General features: G+C 41.8%; 1 protein-coding gene across 7 annotated transcripts in view; it reads left to right on the top strand.

Annotated features, from left to right (window-relative positions):
* Window positions 1-22,857, top strand: part of abcc4 (ATP binding cassette subfamily C member 4 (PEL blood group)) — a 394,241-nt gene that overhangs the window by 229,171 nt on the left and 142,213 nt on the right. For all 7 annotated transcript variants that reach the window (XR_011341954.1, XM_069890346.1, XM_069890349.1 and 4 more), the window contains 3 exons: window positions 2,934-2,971; window positions 8,932-9,029; window positions 16,213-16,359. Coding sequence is in view for 6 of the 7 variants with exons in the window: in XM_069890346.1 (XP_069746447.1) it covers window positions 2,934-2,971; window positions 8,932-9,029; window positions 16,213-16,359 (283 nt within the window). In the remaining variant the exon portion in view is untranslated. The remainder of the gene's footprint in view (window positions 1-2,933; window positions 2,972-8,931; window positions 9,030-16,212; window positions 16,360-22,857) is intronic.

Raw genomic sequence — 22,857 nt, 5'->3', positions numbered from 1 at the left:
AGTTCTGTTCTTATTTGAGAAAAGATACACTGACTATAGTAGCAGATTCGGGAAATTTCAGTACGTTGTTTTTAGAAATGGCCAGTGAAGAGATATGAAGGGCTTACCTTACGATTGAGAGATTAAGTAGCCTGGAACTGTAATCAGTGGAGCTTGTAAGGGTTGGGGAGGGGAGGGGGGGGGGGAGGTGTGATATCTTATAGATCTCTACAAAATTATGAAAGGAATAGAGATGGAACTATGAAAGTTGTTTCCACTATTAGGTGAGACTCAAACATCAGGAAATAGATTTAGGATGAAAATGAGGAGGGATTGTTCCTCTCAGAGAGTAGCAAACCTGTGGACTTCTCTGCTCAATGAAGGATGCCTGTTAAGTGTATTTAAAACATTGTTAGATTTTTGAAGAATATGTGAATAGTTGGGTAAGTGGAGCTGAGTCCACGGCCCTTTCAGCCATGATTTCATAGAATGCTGGAGTTGGCTCAAGGTGCAGGTGGCAACTTATATTTGTGTTACATTTCATAGTGTCTGGAATGAATATTGAGGTACTTTATGGATTTCCAACTGTAAAGCACATTGTTGCCATCTCTGATGGACCAATGCGCTTATTTGAAAGGACATCCGGAGATTGAGATGGAATTTTAGACAATCAAATTGTTTAATCATCTGAGATGCTTAGACCAGTTTTCATTTTCAGTTTATTTCTGGACAACAAAATAATATAAATTCAAATTCTCAAAGCACTTCATCATATAAACTGCTGCAGTTCAAGAAGACAGATCATCACCATATTCTTTTGAGAACTATTTGCTTATTTGAACCCTTCTAACCAATTTAATTGCCTAATCACTGAATCCATCTCCTTCTATGAACATTCAGGCTGAATCATCTAACCAGAATGGGTTTGTTCCAATTTCATTGCATTTGTTTATTTCATCCTCTGCACTGTCATTTGGTTGGGATAGGACAGAAAAACCTGGAAAATTTGTCATCTCTTACAAAATATTTTCTCCACTGGCCTCCACTCCAACTAGTTAACATGTTCAAAACTTACAGCCATTGCCTGCACAAAATGTCTTTCATACATCTCTGTCTTCCAAAGGTTGAGGCTTCACACTCTGAAAAGATGAACAAAAGTGGGTAAAGATATGATGTTACAAACTAACAACCCTTTTAATTTTTTTGTTTGGGACCAAAGGGACTTTATTAGCACTAACAAAGGAACAGCAATGGAAAATTCACCAGACGATGGTAAATTCAAAATAATAGTCTTTTTTTAATTGAACTATTAATGACATAACATTTCTTACTTCTCTCTAAACTTGACTCTAAATTTAACCCCATCATGTGCAAATGTAAATGTGTGTGTAATTAGAGTCCCACTCTGAAAAGTCAATTTTTAAAACTTCAGGATCATTTTAGTCCTGCTTAAGGGTCTTAAATTCTTAGTTCAGAAATAATTATAAAGCACTTTTAAACATCATATCTTTTGGCCTCTTTACCCACAATTCTTTTGATGAGATGTCTTGAGAGATATTTTTTAAATAGAAGTGACCATCTTTTGAGCCACCAATGTACCAATACAATTCCTGCCTTTCAACGATCAAATCTTCCATTTTTTACTGAAGATTTTGGAATCTGTTTTCTACATGAAGAATCTGCCCTCTTTTCAAAGAGACAGTGAATGTTGTTTTCACCATATGAATTCACAAACCCAGGCAGGGTTAAATGAAGTGAACATACAAAAATTGACCTAGTAGAATTGTGTCCTCCATTCCCATTTCCCCAGGAGTAACACACCTATTCTGGTTACTGTTATTCAACCCTGTCTTTCAACAGGTTCCAACCCATGTATGTCACAGAGTTTTGACTTCTGTACTCTCCAAACTCAAATGATCCAAAAATGTCTGAATTTGATAATATATTTCTCCAAATTATGTGACAGTTGAATCATCATTGAGGTTAGTCCCAATTCTTGGAAACCACATGACTATCAGTTTTATTTCTACCAAAATTCTGTTCCTTTTTCAAAACCACTCTATTGCCATAACGACCTCTGACCTCTCTGTTCAATAGACAAAGTGATTTTTTTTTAAAAACAAATGGCTTCCTCAGCAATTCTTATTGAGTACTTAGATAATTCAGTTTTTAATAAAGCAAACACTCCATTGTTCTTGAATAATTAAGAACCACTTCTGATCCATTAGCTCTGTCTTTCCAAGACTCTCTTCTCTGAGTACATTGGTTCTCTGTAAATGTGCTGTGGCCTGTGTGTGACCCTGTAACAGCCCACAAATAACTTACTAAGAACAAATATACAATATTTTAACTCTATAATTTACTGAAACATTTTATAAGAAATATAACTTAACCTAAATATTACTATTATCATAGATCCATAACATTGATTATAAATAGTAAGAGGATAAATACTGTAGGGAGAAAAGAATTTAGCCAAAAAAAAAAGCCAGGGTTTTGTAATCATTATCCTTGGGATTGGCTATTTGGATCTATTAATATACCATGAGATGTGTCAATCCAATCTGTTGTGAAGGAACCCTTTGGTAAGTGGCCATAAAATGATAGAAATGTATATTAAGTTTGAAGGTGATGCTGAAACCAGGATTGTCAAGGTAAACAAATAGAACTATGTGAAAATTGGAAGGGTTGGTTGGCTATGGACTTTTATGCTCAGGATTTATTTTACCATTTCTGGATATTTAATTTTAGACTAACCCTGGTTAAGTACCAGAATGTACTTCAGAGATTTATTTTTTTTAAAATTGGAGTTTTAAACAATTCTGCAAAGCTTGGATGAGGAGAATATTAATACAAGAGGGTTCAGTTATGCAGTTTGTTAACTTCCACATTCAATATTAGTAGCAATTAACTATTTAATCCCAATTTTAGATTTTTTTTTCATTTTCCTGTAGGTTTCCTATGTCCTTCAGGATTGGTGGCTATCTTATTGGTAAGAATACTTTTCTTATTTATTTTACCTCTTTTAAAATTGAATCTTCCTGAATCAGTTCCAGGAAGATTATGGGTAGCTTTCAATCTATTTTGAGCACTTTTTCAAACTATGCAATACCAAGAAATATAGAACATGAAAGGTATGTGCTCTTTCCTCTTTCGTACGTATACTTATTCTCTGTTGTGCTTTTATTCTGGTTCCATCAACAAGCCTTAGTGTCAGTCCAAACTGCAAATAAGGTTGTTTATCTGTAGATCACGAATCGTCTTTAATAATTTGAACAGTATCATGCTCTTCTCCTTAAAGGATGATAAGATGCAATTAACATTAACATTTGTGCCACTAAAATGCCAGGCAATTAATCTCCATCAAGAGATTCTAACCACCTCCCCTGCACCTTCAGTGTTATGACCACTGCTAAGAACGCCATCATTAATATGCTGGGGATCAGAAACTCAACTGGACCAACCTCCTAAATACCAATGCTCCAAAGGGTGGGTATGCCGTGCTATTCAATCTGCAGCACTTGTCTATTCACGTCAAAGGAGCCTCTTGATTGGTACCTCATCAACTACTCTAAACATTCATTTGCTCTATTACTGGAAGACAGTGGCTGCAATGTGTGAAAATCAACAAAATATATCTCTACTTCTTCAAGAATTTGTGGAGGTTTGTACAACAGAAACTTTGAAAAACTTCTACAGACGTGTAGAGGAAAATGAGCTTACTGGCTGCATCAAGGACTAATATGGAGGCACTAATACCTCTGATCAGAAAGCCCTGCAAAAGATAATAGATAAAGACCAGCACATCACAGGCAAAACTCTCCCTACCAGCAAGAAAATCTACATGGAATGCTGCTGTCAGCGAGCAGCAGCATTCATCAAGGTAAGAGGTATAGGTGCCACAAGGCTCATATCAACTGATTCAGGAACAATTCCTACCCCTCCACCGTCAGACTCCTGAGCAATAAACTCAATCGGAGATTAATTTAAGGACTCTTACTTTGCACATTATTATTACAGAATATTTATTTATTTTTGTACTGTCCTATCAATTTGTTTGTTTCTTTCCTTGCTTGCATTTCTCTCTTTTGTATATGTATCCTTTTTTGAATACTGCTTTCTTCACTTCCGATAAGTAGAAATTCTGCCTGGCCCACAAGAAAAAGAATCTCAGGGTTGTATGTGATGTCATATATGTACTCTGACAATGTTAAAGTTACTTGCCCAGGCTACTTTAATGACACCTACAGCCAGATGTTTATGGACATTTTCAACCTCTTATTGCCGCAGTCAGAGGTTCCCACCTACTTCAAAAGGGCATCAATCATCCCGATGCCCAAGAAGAGCAGGGGGAGCCTCAATGACTCTCACTCACTAGCACTAATATCTACTGTGATGAAATGCTTTGAAAGGCTGGGCATGGCCAGAATTAACACATACTTAAGGAAAGAACTGGACCCACTGCAATTCGCCTATTGTCACAATCGCTCCACAGCAGACACAATATTGCGAGCTCTGGATGACCTTGAAAAGACTAACTCATACATGTGGCCGTTCTTCATGGACTATAGCTCAGCCTTCACCACCATTATTCCCTCAGTGCTGGTCAAGAAGCTCCAAACCCTGGGCCTCTGCACCCCACTCTGCAACTGGATCCTCAACTTCCTCATGGGAAGACCACAGTCAGTACAAATTGGAAACAACATCTCCTCCTCACTGACTATCAACACGGGAGTATCCCAAAGTTGTGTGCTTAGCCCTCTTTTCTACTCACTATATACCCATGACTGTGTGACCAGGCACAATTCCAATGTCATCTACAAATTTACTGATGGCACCACAGTTGTCGGCAGAATCACAAACAGCAATGAAGAAGCGAACAGGAGGGAGATAGATCAGCTCATTGAGTGGTGGCACAGCAACAACCTTGTACTCAACATTAGCAAAACCAAGGAGATGATTATCGACTTCAGGAGGAAGTCAGGAGAACACAATCTAGTCCTCATTGAGGGCTCAGTAGTGGAGAGTGTCAAGAACTTAAAATTCCTGGGTGTCAGCATCTGGAGTCTTCCATGTTGATGCAATCACAAAGAAGGCTTGCCACGGGCTATACTTTGTGAGGTGTTGGATGAGATTCAGTATGTCACCGAAGATTCTCGAAAACTTCTACAGGTGTACCATGAGAGCATTCTGTCTGGTATAGAGGTGTCAATGGTCAGGACAAGAAAAAAACTCCAGATGGTTGTTAACTCAACTGGCCACATCATGGGCACCAGGCTTCACTCTTACCGATGACGTCTACAAGAGGTGTTGTCTTATGAAAGCAGCCTCTATCCTCAAGAACCCCCACATTTACTCTGCTACCATCAGGGGAAAAAGGTTCTAAAGACAAGCACTCAGCAGGACAAGGACAGCTTCTTCTCCATTGCTATTAGATTCTTGACTGATCAATGAACCACAAACACTGCCTTACTTTGACTGTTCATGCACTATTTGTTATTTATTGTTGGAAGGTGGTTTATATGAGGATTTCCACTCTGAAGCTGCTGCAAAACGACATATTTTGTGACTTGTTCATGACAATAAATTCTGAATCTTTTTCATTAAATCATGGAATCATACTGTCCAGAAAGAGGTCTTTTGACCCAACTCATGCATGCCTATACAGGCGCAAGTGTTTTATCTCCTGTGGGCACAAATAAATGTGCCTGGGGTGTGATGGGTAGGGAGGGATGAGTGCAAGAGGGAATCGTGGAGGTAACTGTCCCTGCAGAAGGCTGAGAAGGGAGGAAAAGGAAAATGTGTCTTCTGGTGGGATCCTTTAGTATTGGAAGTGCTGGAAATTCCGACGGATAATGTGTTGGATGCGGAGGCTGGTGGGGTGGTAGGTGAGGTTGAGGGGGATTCTATGTTTGTTGTGTCTGGGGGCAGAGGGGGCCAGGGCAGATGAGTGGGAAATGGGGAGATGATAATGAGGGCTGAGTTGATAGTGGTGGAGGGGAAGCCACACTTCTGGAAGAAGACAGATAATTTGGAAGATCTGGACTGGAAGACCTCATCTTGGGAACAGATGCGGCAGAGATGGAGAAATTGAGAGAAGGGGATGGTATCCTTGCAGGGGACAGGGGTGTGAGGAAGTAGAGTCCAGGTAGTTGTGGGAGTTGGAGGATTTGTAGTACATGTCGGTGGACAGCTTATTTACTGAGATGGAGACAGATCAATGAAGGGGAGAGTGTTACTGAAGTTGAACCAGGTGAGTTTGAGATCAGGTTGGAAATTGGCCGCAAAGTGGATAAAGTTGACATAGTCACTGAAATACCAGAGGAAGAATTAAGGGGTCTTGCTCCACAAAACCTACAAACAGGCAGGCGTAGCTGGGACCCATATAGGTACCCATGGCTATTCCTTTGTAGGGATTGGGATGAGTTAAAGGAGGTTATTTAGAGTGACGACGTTCTGCCAGGTGGAGGAGGATAGTGATAGAGGGTGACTGGTCGGATCTTTGGTCCAGGAATAAGCAAAGTGCTTTCACAGCTTATGTGTGTGGGTGGGGGTGATAGAGGTCTAACGGGATTTGACATCCATTGTGAAGATGAGGCGGCCTGGTTCAGGGAATCAGAAGTCATTGAGGAGATGGAGGGCATGTGAGGTGTCGCAGATGTAGGTGGAGAGGGATTGGATTAGGGGAGAAAGGATAGAGTCAAGGTAAGATGAAATAGTTCAATGGGGTAAGAGCAAGCAGAGACAATGGGTCTGCCGGGATGGTTAGGTTTGTATATCTTGAGTAGAAGATAGAAACGGCCAGTGCGGGGGTGGAAGAGAATGAGGTTAGTGGCCATCGAGGGGAGGTGACTAGAGGTGATGAGGTTGGAGACAGTGGCTTGATGTGTAGTGGTGGGTCCTTTGGGAGGGGATGATAGAAGGAGGTGTCTGAGAGCTGTCAACTGGCCTTGGCGAGGTAGAGGTCAGTGCACCAGACCACAACTTCTCCACCCTTGACTGCAGATTTGATGGTGAGGTGGGGATTGTTGTGGAGGGCAGAGCATTCTGAAGAGGTGAGGTTGGAGTATGAGAGGAGGGTGGTAAAGTTGAGACGTTTGATGTCTCGGCACCAGTTGGAAATAAAAAGGTCCAGAGTGGGCAGCTGGCCAGGACATGGTGTCCAGGAAGAGGAAGAAGGTTTGAAGTGGAAGAATGGGTTTTGGGTAGGGAATGGAGGGTCACCGCCATGGAAGTGAGACCCTGAGGAGTAAGCCCTAAATTGCTTGCATTGCTGGATTCTCCTGTGGAGAATCCATGAAGATAAACTCGAGTCCTGACATCTGTGAGAAGGTTCAGGTTTTATCAGGCTCATATTCATCAAGATGAGGTGCACAGCATTTTAGTTGTGGACCTTTAGCCATGCACGCGTGCCTGTGCTGCTTTGTCAGTGAGTGTCAGACACACTGACTGAACTTCCTATATTATACAGCATGAAAATATTTTAATTTTTAATATTTTAGATACAGCACAGTAACAGGCCCTTCCAGCCCACATGCCCACAGCATCCAAATGCACCCATGTGACTAATTAATCTGCTCTGAAGGGTGGGAGGAAATAAGAGCACCCAAAAAAAAAAACTGGTGCTGTCACAGGAAAAATGTACATATTCCTTACAGACAGTGCAAGATTCAAACCCAGGTCGCTGGAGCTTTAATAATATTTTCACTAGCCGCTATGCTAACCATGCCATCCCCAAAAGCAGTACATTCAGTCACCAATCACTGATCAAGGTACACCCATCCAAATTAATTTCAACTTCAAGCACTTAACTCTAGCCTTTTATACCGAGATCATTTAAGTGTTCGTCTTTTCATATTTGTTAACAATGACTTTGCTTCCACCACTTCCTGGATATTCCAAATGATCACCAATCTCGGTGAGGAAAGTCCTATCGATCTTTTCTCAAGCTTTTATCTTCAATCAATGTTCTTTTGCTTTATTCATCTCTGATAACATGAAAATATTTCTCCAAACCACACTATCTATGCTCATCATAATTATTTATACCTCAATAATGATCCTCCCAGCGAGCACCCCCCTAAAAAAATCTTCCCTGCTCCAAGAGAAACAGACCTAACATCTCCAGTCTCTCCTCATAATTGAAATGCCTGCACCCAAGGCAACATGGTGGTGAATCTCCTCCTCATAATTTAAATGCCTGCACCCAAGGCAACATGGTGGTGAATCTCCTCCTCATACTTGAAATTGCCTGCACCCAAGGCAACATTGTGGTGAATCTCCTCCTCATAATTGAAATGCCTGCACCCAAGGCAACATGGTGGTGAATCTCCTCCTCATAATTGAAATTGCCTGCACCCAAGGCAACATTGTGGTGAATCTCCTCCTCATAATTTAAATGCCTGCACCCAAGGCAACATGGTGGTGAATCTCCTCCTCATAATTGAAATTGCCTGCACCCAAGGCAACATTGTGGTGAATCTCCTCCTCATAATTTAAATGCCTGCACCCAAGGCAACATGGTGGTGAATCTCCTCCTCATAATTGAAATGCCTGCACCCAAGGCAACATCGTGGTGAATCTCCTCTACACTTTCTCCAGCACTATCATGTTTTTCAAAATGTGAGGGGGCCAGAACTGCACACACTACTTTATCTTAAGGCTGCCCAATGTTTTATAAAGTTATAGAATTATATAGAATATAAACAGGACCAGCTTTTCTGTGCTGAGAAATAAAATAAATCATAAATATTTCCATTTGGCATGGGAGTGCAAAAAAATACATTGTGCCAGATCTTTGGTGGTCTTGTCAAAGAGTTATGGTTCAGGGAATCGTGGAGGTTCAAGAGGTTAACAGCCATTAGAAAATAACTTGGGTGGTGAGGCAATTTTCTGTTTCAAGTTTTTTTCTTGCAAAAGTACAAATTGTGATGTGTCTACTATGTTTTACAGGTCTACAAATCAAGAAAAACTGAACACTACTCTAGGAAATGGTGTAAATAATACGACTCAGCAACTGGATCTTGACTTTTATTTAGGAACATATGCAGGTACATAGCGAAGGCGGTGAGCAAGTGTTTATTTCAGCTTTTCTTTATCTGTAGGACAAAGACATGACCTGCTGACAGTCCGCTGTCACTTACTTTCTATGAAGATACATAAAAGGAGACAAAGTTCCCTTTGTCATGAACTGTTTTCTCTCCTTTCTGTCAACTAGTTCGAATACTGCAATTGATGTGCAGAAGGACTTTGTCCATGAATTGCAAAAGGTTGGTTTCCAGGTGCAGCAGTCTATCAAGAAAGCAAATGGGATGTTGGCCTTCTTTGTGAGAGGGATTAAATTTAGGAGCAGGGAGGTTATGCTGCAACTGTGCAAGGTACTGGTGAGGCCACATCTGGAGTACTGCATGCAGTTCTGGTCTCCTTACCTGAAGAAGGATGTACTGGCTTTGGAGGTGGTCCAGAGGAGGTTTGCCAGTTGTTTCCAGAGATGAGAGGTTTAGCCTAAGAGGAGAGATTGAGGTGTCTGGGACTGTACTCGCTGGAATTAAGCAGAAAGAGAAAGGATCTTAAAGAAAAGAAAAAAATTATATAGATAAGATAGGGATAGGTAAATTGTTTCCATTAGTGGGGGAAGACTAGAACCAGGGGATATAGCATCAAGATTCACGGTAGTTGATTTCGGACAGAGATGAGGTGGAACTACTTTTCTCAGAGGGTGGTGAATCTTTGGAATTCTCTGCCCATTGAAGCCATGGAGGCAACCTCAGTAAATATATTTAAGAAAAGATTGAATAGATTTTTACATAGTAGGAGGATTAATGGATCTGAGGAAAAGGCAAGGAGGTGGAGGAGGCTATTATCACATCAGCCATGATCCCATTGAATAGCAGAGCAGGCTTGACAGGCTGGATAACCTACTCCTGCTCCTATTTCTTATGTAAAGAATATACCCACATTCTGTCAAATTTCAAAGCAATAAATCAAAATATTGAAAATAAAAAGAAAAAATAATTTCAACAGTAAATTCCCAGTTAATTCCTGGGACAGGATGCCAGTGGAACAGGGGCTATAGATTTCCCAAATGCTGAGGAAAAGACTATGTTGTAACAGCCTGCATCTGGGGCCGCAGGCTGTCACAGAAGGATTTCAATACATCCGCAACCATTGCCGCAGGCTGACACAGAATAAACTCTTTGAACACAGCAATCGAGCGGGCTGCATGAAGCGTCAGTGGCCCGTTCCCATAGGCCACTGCAAAACGGACTTTGCCAGCCAGTCGCCAGTGATGGATCGCAAAAGGGAAAATCAGCCCCCAAGACGGCACAAGCCACACCCGCCAACAACGTTGCAGCAAATTGAGCTGATCCCACCAATCAGAGCCTGAAAGGGCACGCGTTACACCCATTGGTCACATGGCAGCCAGGGTGTGCAGCTGGAGGACGTTCCAGTTGGTCCAGGTGAAATGATTCTTTTACATGACACAACTACCAGTAAGCCCCGGTCAATTAGAAAAGACAAATTTTTGACATGGTCCACAATCTAGCACACCCCTTCATTAGGACCACTGTCAGAATGGTAGCTGACCAATTCACCTGAAAAGAGGTCAGCCAGTGGGCAAGTGCTTGCACACAATGTCAATCTGCTAAGATCCAGACAACGTTAAGGTCCCTCTCCAGATTTTCGAACCACCACAGTGAAGGTTCAGCCACATACATGTGGACATTGTTGGCCCACTACCGGAGTCACGGGGTGCCCGATACCTGCTCACTATTGTAGACTGATCAATCAGGTGGCCTGAGGTATCCACTGAGACACGCTAGGGCTCTGCTAAACAACAGGATGGCACGTTTTGGGGTCCCAGAACATTTCACATCTGATAGGGGAGCCCATTTACCTCCAGTCTATGGGCAGCCTTGGCCAATTCCCTGGGAACCCAACTCCACCAGACAACGGGATATCACCCGCAAGCCAATAGAGTGGTGGAGAGGTTCAATAGGCACCTCAAATCAGCCCTCATGGCTACACTTTCAGAACCTAACGACAGATGAACTGCCATGGGTCCTCTTGGGCATCTGAACTACACCCAAGGAGGATTTCAATATATCGGCAGCCGAGATATCATCCTGGGCGAATTCTTGGCTAGTACCCCGGAAGACTTACCAGATGCTGCCCTACCCAGACAGAGTGAACACTTGGGAACGTTAACCCCAACACTTCCCAAAGCAGATGGCCATCCCCAATCCATTGTCCCCAAAGACCTCAAGAACTGTAAATATGCTTTTGTGAGGCATGGCACTCACTGGCCACCGCTCCAAAGACCATATGAAGGGCCATATCACATCCTTCGACACAATGGGTCTACCTGTGTTCTGGACATAGGTGGCAGGGAAGAGACTTACACAATTGAAAGACTCAAACCGGCACAGTTTGGTGTCAACCAATCACACTCCCAATCCCTTGCCTTAGGTACTAATATTTCCAAAGGTACTAATATTTCTCCAATTGTTGTTCTGGGGTGGGTGTTGGGGGGGGGGGGAAATGTGTAGGGGCCCACAGCCGTTGCTGTAGGCTGACACAGAAGACATGTTCGAACACGACAATCAAGTGGGCTGCACAAGGCGTCAGTGACCCGTTCCCATAGGCAGCTGCAAAACGGGCTCTGCCAGCCGATTGCCAGTGATGGATCACAAAAGGGCCAATCAGTGCCAAGGACGGCACAAACCACACTCGTCCACGATGATGCAACAGAACGGGTCATTCCCACCAATCAGAGCTGGAATGGATATGCCCATTGGTCACATGGCAGTCAAGGTCTGCCTGACCATTAAAATCAGCTGCACTTCTTGCTGTGTGTGTCTTATTTCCAAGCTAGAGCCTTGAGACATGTCACAGACATGTTTACCATATTGATGCTTATTATTTTATAATAAGGGAGGTATATGGATAGGGTTCAGGTCAGTGGGACTAAACAGAAAAATAGTTTAGGACAGACTAGAATGGCTGAAGTGCCTGTTTCCATGCTAGAAATTATGGTCCTCATAATTCAAGACTTCCAGTCCCGGTAATGTTCTCTTGAATCTTTCCTGTTGAATAATATATTTCCTATAGCTGGGTGACTAGAATAGTGGAGAAGATTAAATAAGATCACAGCAGGATCTAGATGAACAGGAAAAATGGGCCAAGGAATGGCAGATGGAATTTAACTTGGGCAACTGTTGGACAATGTTCTAGAGAGTGTTGTAAAACATATAGAAACCAAAACACAGGTAGATAGAACAGTGAAGAAAGTATTTTGAATGCTTCTGTTCTTTGGTCAAGACATTGAGTACTGACATCATATCACAAAATGGATATGGACCAAACAGACAAATGGGACTAGATTGGGTGGCATGGACAAGTTGGGCTGAATGGCCTGCTTTCATGCTTTAAAACTCTATGGCTCTTAATCCATGTTTATCTGTAAGAATTCTATTAAATTAAGTCTTACAGTACCATTCATTTGATTTATTTATACAATTAAAAATTGAATTCTAATGGTAGATTTCACTTTTCCAATGTAGAATTGGGAATTGCATTTACCTGGAGTGGCTCATGGGTGCAATTTCCAAGTGAGAGACCAACTACCAGGTGCTTTAAATCAAAGGAAACTTCTGATGGAGAGTTGGCAGATTCTGCTCCCAGAATTGGAGCATCACCTTTTGAATGCAACATCTAGTGCAATGGTTCTCAACATTTTTCTTTCCACTCACATCCCACTTTAAGTAATCCTTATGCTATAGGTGCTCTGTGATTAGTAAGGGATTGCTTAAGGTGGGATGTGAGTGGGAAAGGAAGATTGAGAATCACTGCTCTCAACCCAATTGTTACTGAAATATTTTGCTTGAGAAAAATTGTCATTGGCCAATTTCCTTTGGGGTTATGAAACCGTGCACATAACGAGTCAATTATGTATGATTAAAACAGTGGTTTCCAAACTTTTTCTTTCCATCCACATACCACTAATCCCTTACTAATCACAGAGCAGCTATGGCATGGGGATTACTTAAAGTGGTATGCGAGTGGAAAGAAAAAGGTTGAGAACCACTGGTCTAAAGTAATCTTTACAGTTACTAGCTGTAAAGACATTCAAAAAGTGAAAAATGTTAAAAGGAAAGTTTTGGAGATTTGGATTTTTTAAAAATATTTTGGAAACCTGGAAGAATAGCAAACAACTGCTCATCACACTATGCTTGCTTTGGGCATGAGGCCGGTGAGCCAGCTGCAAACACCTCTTCAACCTCAGGCACATCTGCATTAACGGTCACCACTGCAGACATCCATTTGGGCTAACTCCTGGAAAGCAACTGGTCCAGACAGTAGTTCCTGGACGTGTCCTTCAAATCTGAGGAGACAAGGTGGTTGGAGTATTCACACAGACCTCTTCACCCTCTCCATCCTTCAGGCTGGGATTCCCACCTGCTTCAAGAATTCCACTAGCATCCTGGTGCCAAAGAAGAACATAGCGACTGGCCAAAATGACTGCCTGCCAATAGCTTGGGCATTCAACATCGTGAAGTGGTTTGAGTGGTTGGTCTCACATTAACTCCACCCTCCCAAACAGCCTCAACCCACTCCAAATTGCCATATCAGACACCATCTCCCTGGTCCTCCACAGCCCTGGAATATCTGGATAGCAGAGACACCTACTACTTATTGAATCCATCTCTGCCCTACAACAATAGTACCAAATAAATTAATCCCCGATCTCTGTGATGTTCACTTCAACAATGAATCTGAAATTGTATCCATAACTTCCTTTGCTACAGGCTCCAATCTGTGAAGATTGGTATCAGAAATCAGAAGCCTAATAGACTGAATGCACCTGAGATTGTCTGATCTTGGAAGCTGAGCAGGTTCAGGCCTGTTGAATACTTGGAGGGGAGACCATCTGGGAACACCAGGAGGTGTAGGTTTCTGTGATGGGAGCTGGACAAAGTGACAACTCTGTCTGCCTTACAATAGACAAAAGTTAAAGAATTTCATGTATAGTATTGCGTGACAATAATGGGACCTTTACAATCATCGACAACACAGGAGTCCCACAAGGCTGTGCAGTTGTATTCAGCCAAACACCACTCTGACTCCATCTATGAACTTGCCAATGATAATAGACCGACGGCAGTATCAAACAAAGAGAGAATATCCAAGGGAGGTAGAGGGTCTTGTGGTTTGGGTATCAAGACAACAAGCTCTCCCTCAATGTAAGCAGGAATGAGGAGAGGGACATCAACTTCTGGAAGAGAGGAAAACTGCTATGGACAAGAAAGTTCCTCAAAAGCCTGAGGAACTTTGGCATGTTCAACATCTGCAGATTAATAATTGTAAGTATCATGTCAGAGGGCATCACTGTGTAACATGAGAGCTACTCTGTCATAAGAAACTGCAAGGGGTGGTGAACATGGCTCAGGCCATCATACAAACACCGCCTTCCACCCTCTTCCCTCCATCAACTCCTCCCCATTGTGCTGGAAAAGCAGCCAACATAATAAAATACTCATCCAATCCCAGCCACAATCTCTTCACCCTCCTCCCATTGGGATCCATGATTGTGAGATCACACATCACTAGATTCAAGGTCAGTTTCTATCCTGTTAGCAGAATCCTTAATCAAGCTCATAAAATAATGTTTTTTTTTGCTCTTTACCTGCTGTACTTGGCTCTGTTTTTTTCCCCTCACCTCACTGACAAAAGACAAAGGAGGAAAAACCCAACACCCAACCCCAACCAACCAATTTTCCCCTGCAACCGTGTCTGCCTGTCCCGCATCGGACTTGTCAGCCACAAACGAGCCTGCAGGTGACGTGGACATTTACCCCCTCCATAAATCTTTGTCCGCGAAGCCAAGCCAAAGAAGACTATGTATAGATTGACTCTCTGGACTGATCACAAAACAAACTTTCTTACTTTATTTCTGTACAATTGGTAATACATTTGAATGCTACTCGGCCCACTGAGCCACCAGGAATTTGTTTATTTCTGGCTAATTTTTTTTTACAAAATCAGCCAATAAAGGCCATCTGAATCAGAAGCTGATTTAATGGACAGATTTCAAAGCCTTTATCGCAAGTTATAACAGCCCCATCACACTGGCGCACCTCAGGGCCTTGTGCTCAGCCCATTTCTGTTTGTGCTGATGACGCATACCTGCACCTATATTCATTTACAACAGAATTGTCAACTTTGCAGATGATCCAACAGTAGCTGGCCTCATGATGAGTCACATTACAGAGAGGAGGTTGAAAGGCTTGTAAAATGATGTGAATGAGAACAACGGCTGAGTCTCAATGTGGACAAGGCAAAGGAGATGGTGTGGACTTCAGGAGCACGGAGGTCAGCCATTCTCCAGTACATATCAATGGTTCTGTCGTGGAAAGATTGGAGAGTGCAAAGTTAAAGTTTGTCAAAATAGGGCTCAAGGAATTATAAAAGACCCTTTCCATCCAGTACATGGTATCTTTAAGCCAAAAACATCAAGAAGGTGGTACAGGAACATCAAAATCAGGACTGCCAAGTTGGGGAATAGCTTCTAGCCTCAGGTTTTGAGATTGATGAATAGTATCCTCTAACAGTGTAAATTTTATACATATTTATTTTGATTGTTTATGTGATAATTATATACTGTGTATTGTTTATTTTTTCATGTGCACCATGGTCTGGAGAGATGGTGTTTTGATGGATTGTACATGCACAATCAGATGATAATAAACTTTAACTGGAACTCTGCAGGGGCTTGAGCTTCCCTTTCGAATGCAATTACCCTGTTAGTGTCAGTGAGCTTTGCTGAATCACATATAACCATATAACCATTTACGGAGCGGAAACAGGCCATGTTGGCCTTTCGAGTCCGCACCGGTTCACTGATTTTGTGCGCCCTCTTCAGGCATTGGTGATTTTAAATGTAGTGTATCTTTGAGAATTTTAACATCTATCCATCTTCCACTAACTTTTACATTGTTGTGTCAGGAAGCATTTGTATTCAAATGGAATTGATGTTTTAAATCAAAATATCTGACCCAAAGGAAGGATATCCTGTGAAGATCACTAAAATTTGAATCTGAGTTTAAATTTTAGAAAACTACAGCAATGCAATTCAGTTTCTTATTTAATACACATACTTATATATATATTTTTTTACTTTAAAATCAATTGATGACCTCGACTGATTTTGTTTTCTCTATTTTCCCATACCAGGTTTAACAATAGCTGTTATAGTATTTGGAATTGCCCGAAGTTTGATCATTTTCAAAGTATTGGTTAATTCATCGCAGGAACTGCATAATGAAATGTTTACATCCATTATAAGAGCTCCGGTTTTATTTTTTGACAGAAATCCTATCGGTAAGGTTTGAGTTCCAGTTATTTTTCTTTTGTAAAGCGGTATATTGAATTGTTAGAATTCATGATTCTGGTTCAGAAATTTTAGACTGCCTTGGCAGAAAAAAGCTGTGAATGTATTTGTCATTATGTTCAGCTACCACAAGGGGATGGTATTCTCTATGTTTTGCAGTTGTTCCAAAAAGTAAGCTTTGTTTCTATGCATGTACATATTGCCATTTGTTTGAGATACTTTGACTATTATTACACAATAGGTTGATCTGATCAGAGACTTGAAAACTAGGAAAAATCTGATAATGGATAGTGCTTTAAAGAATTAAAGTCCTCTGTTATTCAGAGGAGAAAGCAAAGCTTGAACTGTTATTTTCGTAAAATCTGAATTTGTGGCATTACAGTGAATGCGATTTAATATGTGGCCATGTTAACTTTATCCATCAACAAATATTATATTCAAATCAAGTTCATTTGGATTGAAACCTACCCATATGGTCTTTCTAAATGTAACCTATTTTGAATATATTGAAAAATTAAATCAGAGTTTAAAATCAATTTTGTCAATAGGTTTAACTCATTTATCATAAATCTCAGCAGTAGCATTTCCCAATACAGTGCCCTCCATATGTTTGGGACAAGACACTTTTTTCCTTTATTTGCCCCTATGCTCCACAGTTTTAAATTTGTAATCAAGCAATTTACATGTGATTTGAAGTTATACATTTTCATTTGACTATGTGGAAATTATAGCTCTTTTTATACACAGTTCCCCCATTTCAGGGCATCATAATGTTTTGGACATTTGGCTTCACAGGTGCTTGTGATTACTCAGGTATTTTTAATTTATTCATTAGTTCATTAGATATCTAAGCCTGCTTCGAAGCTTTTGATCACCTTTGGAGTCTGTAGTTCGTATTTTTCAACACAGGTCTTACTCTGTTCTTCCCATCAATCCCCATTAATCCCATCAGGCAGAGGATGCATGAATTTGAGAACACTTACCCTAAGATTCAAGAACATTTTCTTCCTGATTGTTGAACGGGCCTCTCATTAGTGAAATGATGTTGCCCTTGCACTATTTTTAGCTGAGTGTTTTTCACTGTAAATGATACTCTGTATTTATATTTTGCTTCACTTAAATATGGGTCAACTTGCCTGGAAAATATGCTGAAATACTGAAAAAATAAAAGTAAACATGCTGAAAGTTGAATTAAAGTTTGGAAACTGGTTAGAGTAGTGACCTTTATGGATGAATCCCCACTGGCCATCATGGTTGTATTACAAGTTCCCGTTATAGTAAAACGGGATCATCACTGTAAGGGATAGTATAGACAGGAGGAACTGAATGGTCACAGTTAACATTTAATATTTCACACAAGCACCATCACAACACAAGTCACAGCCCAGCGACAATTCAGCACATTGGAAGAACTGAGGGAAGGCTTGTCACAATCTGTTCCAGATTCACTACATTTGAAAAGGCATTGTGATTTTGCATGGGAGGACCATTAAACTGATGTAGAGAAATAGCTTTTTGAAGCAGTCAATTTGTGGAATTCAGAGCAAAGCAGACTCTGAATGACTGGTCCTTTTTGGTGGATTTACCTTGCCTGGAGGGTCTTTTGGGAAGCAAAGTGCTTCATTTTGAATGTGACAAACAGTGAAAGTCACTTGGAGAGACTGGTGCCAGGGTCTTGGAAATTTCATGGAGGACCCCCCAGTATGAGTCTTGCCTACAAAAGGACCAGGAGTATTATGACCACAGCTTGTGTGGATGGACATTTCTTCAAAGGCAACGCAAGGAGAATTCTTGAGTCTATAGCAGCCACAACTCCAGTCTTCCCATCAATTCATCATTAATTCTGGGCATAAAATTTCAAAGGCCTACACTTCAACACTGAATTTAAAAGACTGAACTTTGCAGTAATTTTCTAGATTTTGGCCTGAACTGTAACGGTTTGTGTATATCATAGACACACACTACACACATTATAGTTGGGGATAGATTTAGTGTCAAGGATAGTTTAAGAATTAAGACAATGGTTTAAGAGTAAGAAATAAAATTTGTGTTTTAAAATTAAACACTGCCTGGTTCATTGTCTATTGCTGCTCGTTAAGTGTGGTTCATAAAAGTTGGCTAAATGGCTTGTTTCCATTGCTGTATGACCGAAAGACAAAACCATATGGCTCACTTTATGAGTAGAGGGTCTGGAGGACTCTGGTGCGCTGTTAGACAGAACCAGACACACACAAGGTAAAGACTGTACAACAGGCTTTAATCCACAAAGACTTCCACAGAGCCAGGCTGGCTGTTGCTGCAGTAACTCTAAGTGAGACTTGGGAGGCTGGCCCAGGCTTATATCCCGGAGGGTGATTGACACCTGACCGGGTGGGGCTTGTTCCATTCAGGTCAACTGAATGACACCCAGCCAGATGTTGTCCTGTCTCCTTACACTCCTGCAGGTACAAAGGTTGCCCCCTATAGTAGGCCGGTGGTACACTCCTGCAGGTACAGAGGTTGCCCCCTGCAGTAGACCGGTGGTACACTCCTGCAGGTCCAGAGGTTTCCCCCTGCAGTAGACCGGTGGTACACTCCTGCAGGTCCAGAGGTTTCCCCCTGCAGTAGGCCGGTGGTACACTCCTGCAGATACAGAGGTTTCCCCCTGCAGTAGGCCGGTGGTACACTCCTGCAGGTACAGAGGTTGCCCCCTGCAGTAGGCCGGCGGTATACTCCTGCAGGTACAAATGTTGCCCCCTGCAGTAGGCCGGTGGTTCACTCCTGCAGGTACAGAGGTTGCCCCCTGCAGTAGGCCGGTGGTACACTCCTGCAGGTACAGAGGTTTCCCCCTGCAGTAGGCCGGTGGTACACTCCCGCAGGTACAGAGGTTGACCCCTGCAGTAGGCCGGCGGTATACTCCTGCAGGTACAAATGTTGCCCCCTGCAGTAGGCCGGTGGTACACTCCTGCAGGTACAGAGGTTGCCCCCTGCAGTAGGCCGGTGGTGCACTCCTGCAGGTACAGAGGTTGCCCCCTGCAGTAGGCCGGTGGTACACTCCCGCAGGTACAGAGGTTGACCCCTGCAGTAGGCCGGCGGTATACTCCTGCAGGTACAAATGTTGCCCCCTGCAGTAGGCCGGTGGTACACTCCTGCAGGTACAGAGGTTGCCCCCTGCAGTAGGCCGGTGGTGCACTCCTGCAGGTACAGAGGTTGCCCCCTGCAATAGGCCGGTGGTGCACTCCTGCAGGTACAGAGGTTGCCCCCTGCAGTAGGCCGGCAGTGTACCACCACAAGGACCTATTGATTTTAATGGCAGAACTTCATCTATATTTAGAGCTCAGGGTCCAGTCCCAAATCTATTAGCTATCAAATAATTGGCAGATATTCTAGGGAAAAGTCAGAGTAGGTTGTGTGTGAACTATGGCAGTTGGTCAGTGGAAATAAATAGTGAATTGAGAACTGGGTTGAACAACAAAAATTGGTGGAGAGCTTAGGGCTTAGGGCTGGAGCAATGTAGCATTATGTCACCTTCCCTAAAAAGACTTGCCATGAGGGAGTGCAACTTGGCTACTGACTGAGAAAGCAGGTTTGCTGGATGAAGTAAGATTGATGAAACTAGGTCTATGTTCTCCAAAGTTTAGAAGGATAAGGTATTTCATTGAAACAATGCTTGCTGGGCTTAATGGGCTGAATTCAAGGAGAATGCATCTTCTCGCTAAGGGGACGAAATCTGGGGGGGGGGGGTCACAGTGTCAAATTATTTAAGACTGAAATGAAGAGCAATTCTTCACTGTGAGGGTAATGAATCTTTGGAATTCTCCATCCCTGAGCTTTTGAATTAATTCCAAATAGAGGTCAGTAGATTTCTGGATATTATGGGAATTGAGGGTTATGGGAATAGTGCAGGAAAACGGAACTGAGTTTGAAAAAAATTCTTAAAAGGTTCAAAAACTCAAAGAACCAGCTGATTTTCCTCCTCTAATCCATATGTTCTTGTGCTCCTTTTGGTCTTCCAGGGGATCTGACTTAAATATTTATTCACAAAACATGGTTTGTCAGGCCACTGCACAAATTCCAGACACTTAAAAAGTGTAATAGTGTCGGATGAGAATGCTGCTACCTCAAGCTGGCAATACGCTTGGCCTTAACTTTAAATTTAGACATACAGCACAGTAATAGGCCATTTCAGCCCATGAGTCCGTACCGCCCAATTTACACCCCATTAACCTAGAACCCCCCACTTTGTATGTGTATAATTTTAGCTGGACAAATGCTGATGGACATGATTGTGTGATTTAAGTTAAAACCATAATTTTTGAATGAAACGAAAGATTATTATACTTGAAGATTAGGCAGGAGAAGAAATTACCATTGCCTGGATATTAGTTTCTGACCCTGACACTGAAAACAGAGTGAACACCGAGCCATGGTGCAACATTCCTGTTCTCTGTGGCATACACTAATGCCTCTTGGCACGCTGCAGCAATTGTCCGATTACAGCCCTGAGAGGTCAGTGGCATTGATTGCACTGGGCTATCATGGTAGCATTGATCGTGCTGGGAACCTAGTTAGATACACAGACCTCAACCATGAAAGTGGGTTAGATCAGTGTGGAAATTGTTAAAATAGTATCACTTCGATGATAATGTGCATGGTACAAACAAAAACTATATTTTATATCAGATTTCAGGGGTTTATAGCAGTAAAGAGACTAAATGGATATAACAACAAAAAAGGTAAAACAGAAAAACACAGGAATAGAACCATCTTGAGAAAAAGACGATACTCTTTCAATGCCTCATAATTTTATATACTTCTGTCAGGTCATCTTTCAACATGCAACACTCCAAAAAAGACAATCTGAGTTTATCCAATCTCTCCTTAGAGCTGATGGCCTCTAATCCAGGTAACACCCTGGTGAGCCTTTGCTACAAGCTTTCCAAATCCTCTACATTCTTCCTGTTGTAGGCAACCAGAACTGCACACAATACTCCAATAGCAGACTAATCATGCATTTCTGTAATTACTCTTCTACTCAATGCCCTGCCTAATGAAGGCCATAGGCTTTATTCATCATCCAATATAGTTTCATGGACACGTTCAAGACTATTGACCTGGATTTCTCCTGATCCCTCTGCACATCAATATGTACCCTTTCCCCTTATGTTTGTCCTTCCAAACTCAACACCTCACATTGCATGAATTAAACACTTTATTTCTATTCACAAATCTGTAAATGATTGGTAACCTGTTGTATCCTTTGCTAGTCATCTAAACTGTCCACAGCCCCAATATTTTTGTAATCTACGAACCCACCCAACTCCATTTCATCCAAGACATGTTTATATGTCATAAACAGCAGGAGTTTCAACAGGAAACCCTTCCAACACTACCCACTGTATTCTATGGGCCAGCAAATCTGAATCCAAATCATCAATTCACCGTAAAATAGGGAACCTTGTCGAAACTTTACTAAAGTTCATGTTGACGCCATCCACTGCCTATCCTCTTCAAAAAAAACTCATTCAAATGTGTAAGACTTGACCTGCCTGCACCAAGCCATGTTGATTGCCCCTAATATAATGTCTTTCCTAATGCACTCAAATTCTATCCCTAAGTGTCCTGTCCAATAGCTTCCCTACTACTAATGTGAAGTTCACCAGCCTAAAATTTTCTGAGTTATCCTTATTTTGCTTCTTGAGCATAGGTACAACATTGGCTACTCGTCATTCCTCCAGGAGCTCACCTGTTGCTAGTGAGGATATAAAGATCTTCATCTTGGTCCCAACAAACTTCACTCCTGTCTTTCAAAAATTGAGATGTATCCTATCATGTCCTGGGCACTTAACAACCTTGATGCTCTCCAAAAAAACTCAGCACCACTGTTTTTTTAATCTCAAAATGCCCTAACACATTGGCTTCCTCCACACTGTTTGTTCTGTAGTCCATGTCCTTCTCCCCAGTGAATACCAATACAAAATGTGCATTTAGTTGTTCACTCACTTCCTCCTTGCATAAATTCCCTTCTTTATCCTTGAGTGGATCTATCCTCTCCTTAGCGAGCCTGTTATCTTTAATGTTAGTATCAACTGTCTTGGGATTGTCTTTCATCCTACTCACCTAGTATATTTCAAACTCCTTTTGGTATTCCTAATGCTCTGCTTGATTTCTTTCTTTCAAGGGCATTTTTCTGATTTTAGCTGCCTATACCTTACATATGCCTCTATTCTTACTAAATTTGAGACCTCTTTCAGCCGTGCCTGTCTTTCCTTTCAGCTGGAACATGCCAGTCCTTAAACAGCTCAGACATGTCAGATATGCCTTATCTGAATACGGCGAACTCCCCATAGCTCCTTTCTAAAAATGTCGTGTTTTCCCTCCCCCAATTTAGTACCACACAAAGGTTCAGGCTTATCTTACATAACTATCTCCAAACTTAAGGAATTGTGGTCGCAGTCATGGAAGAAGATTTCCACAACCCTGATGATGTATGCAAATATGACGTGAGA

This window comes from Narcine bancroftii, chromosome 7 (assembly GCF_036971445.1).
Source record: "Narcine bancroftii isolate sNarBan1 chromosome 7, sNarBan1.hap1, whole genome shotgun sequence".
Lineage (NCBI taxonomy): Eukaryota > Metazoa > Chordata > Chondrichthyes > Torpediniformes > Narcinidae > Narcine > Narcine bancroftii.
The sequence above is the reverse complement of the archived record's forward strand: the minus strand, read 5'-3'. Positions and strand labels throughout refer to the sequence as shown.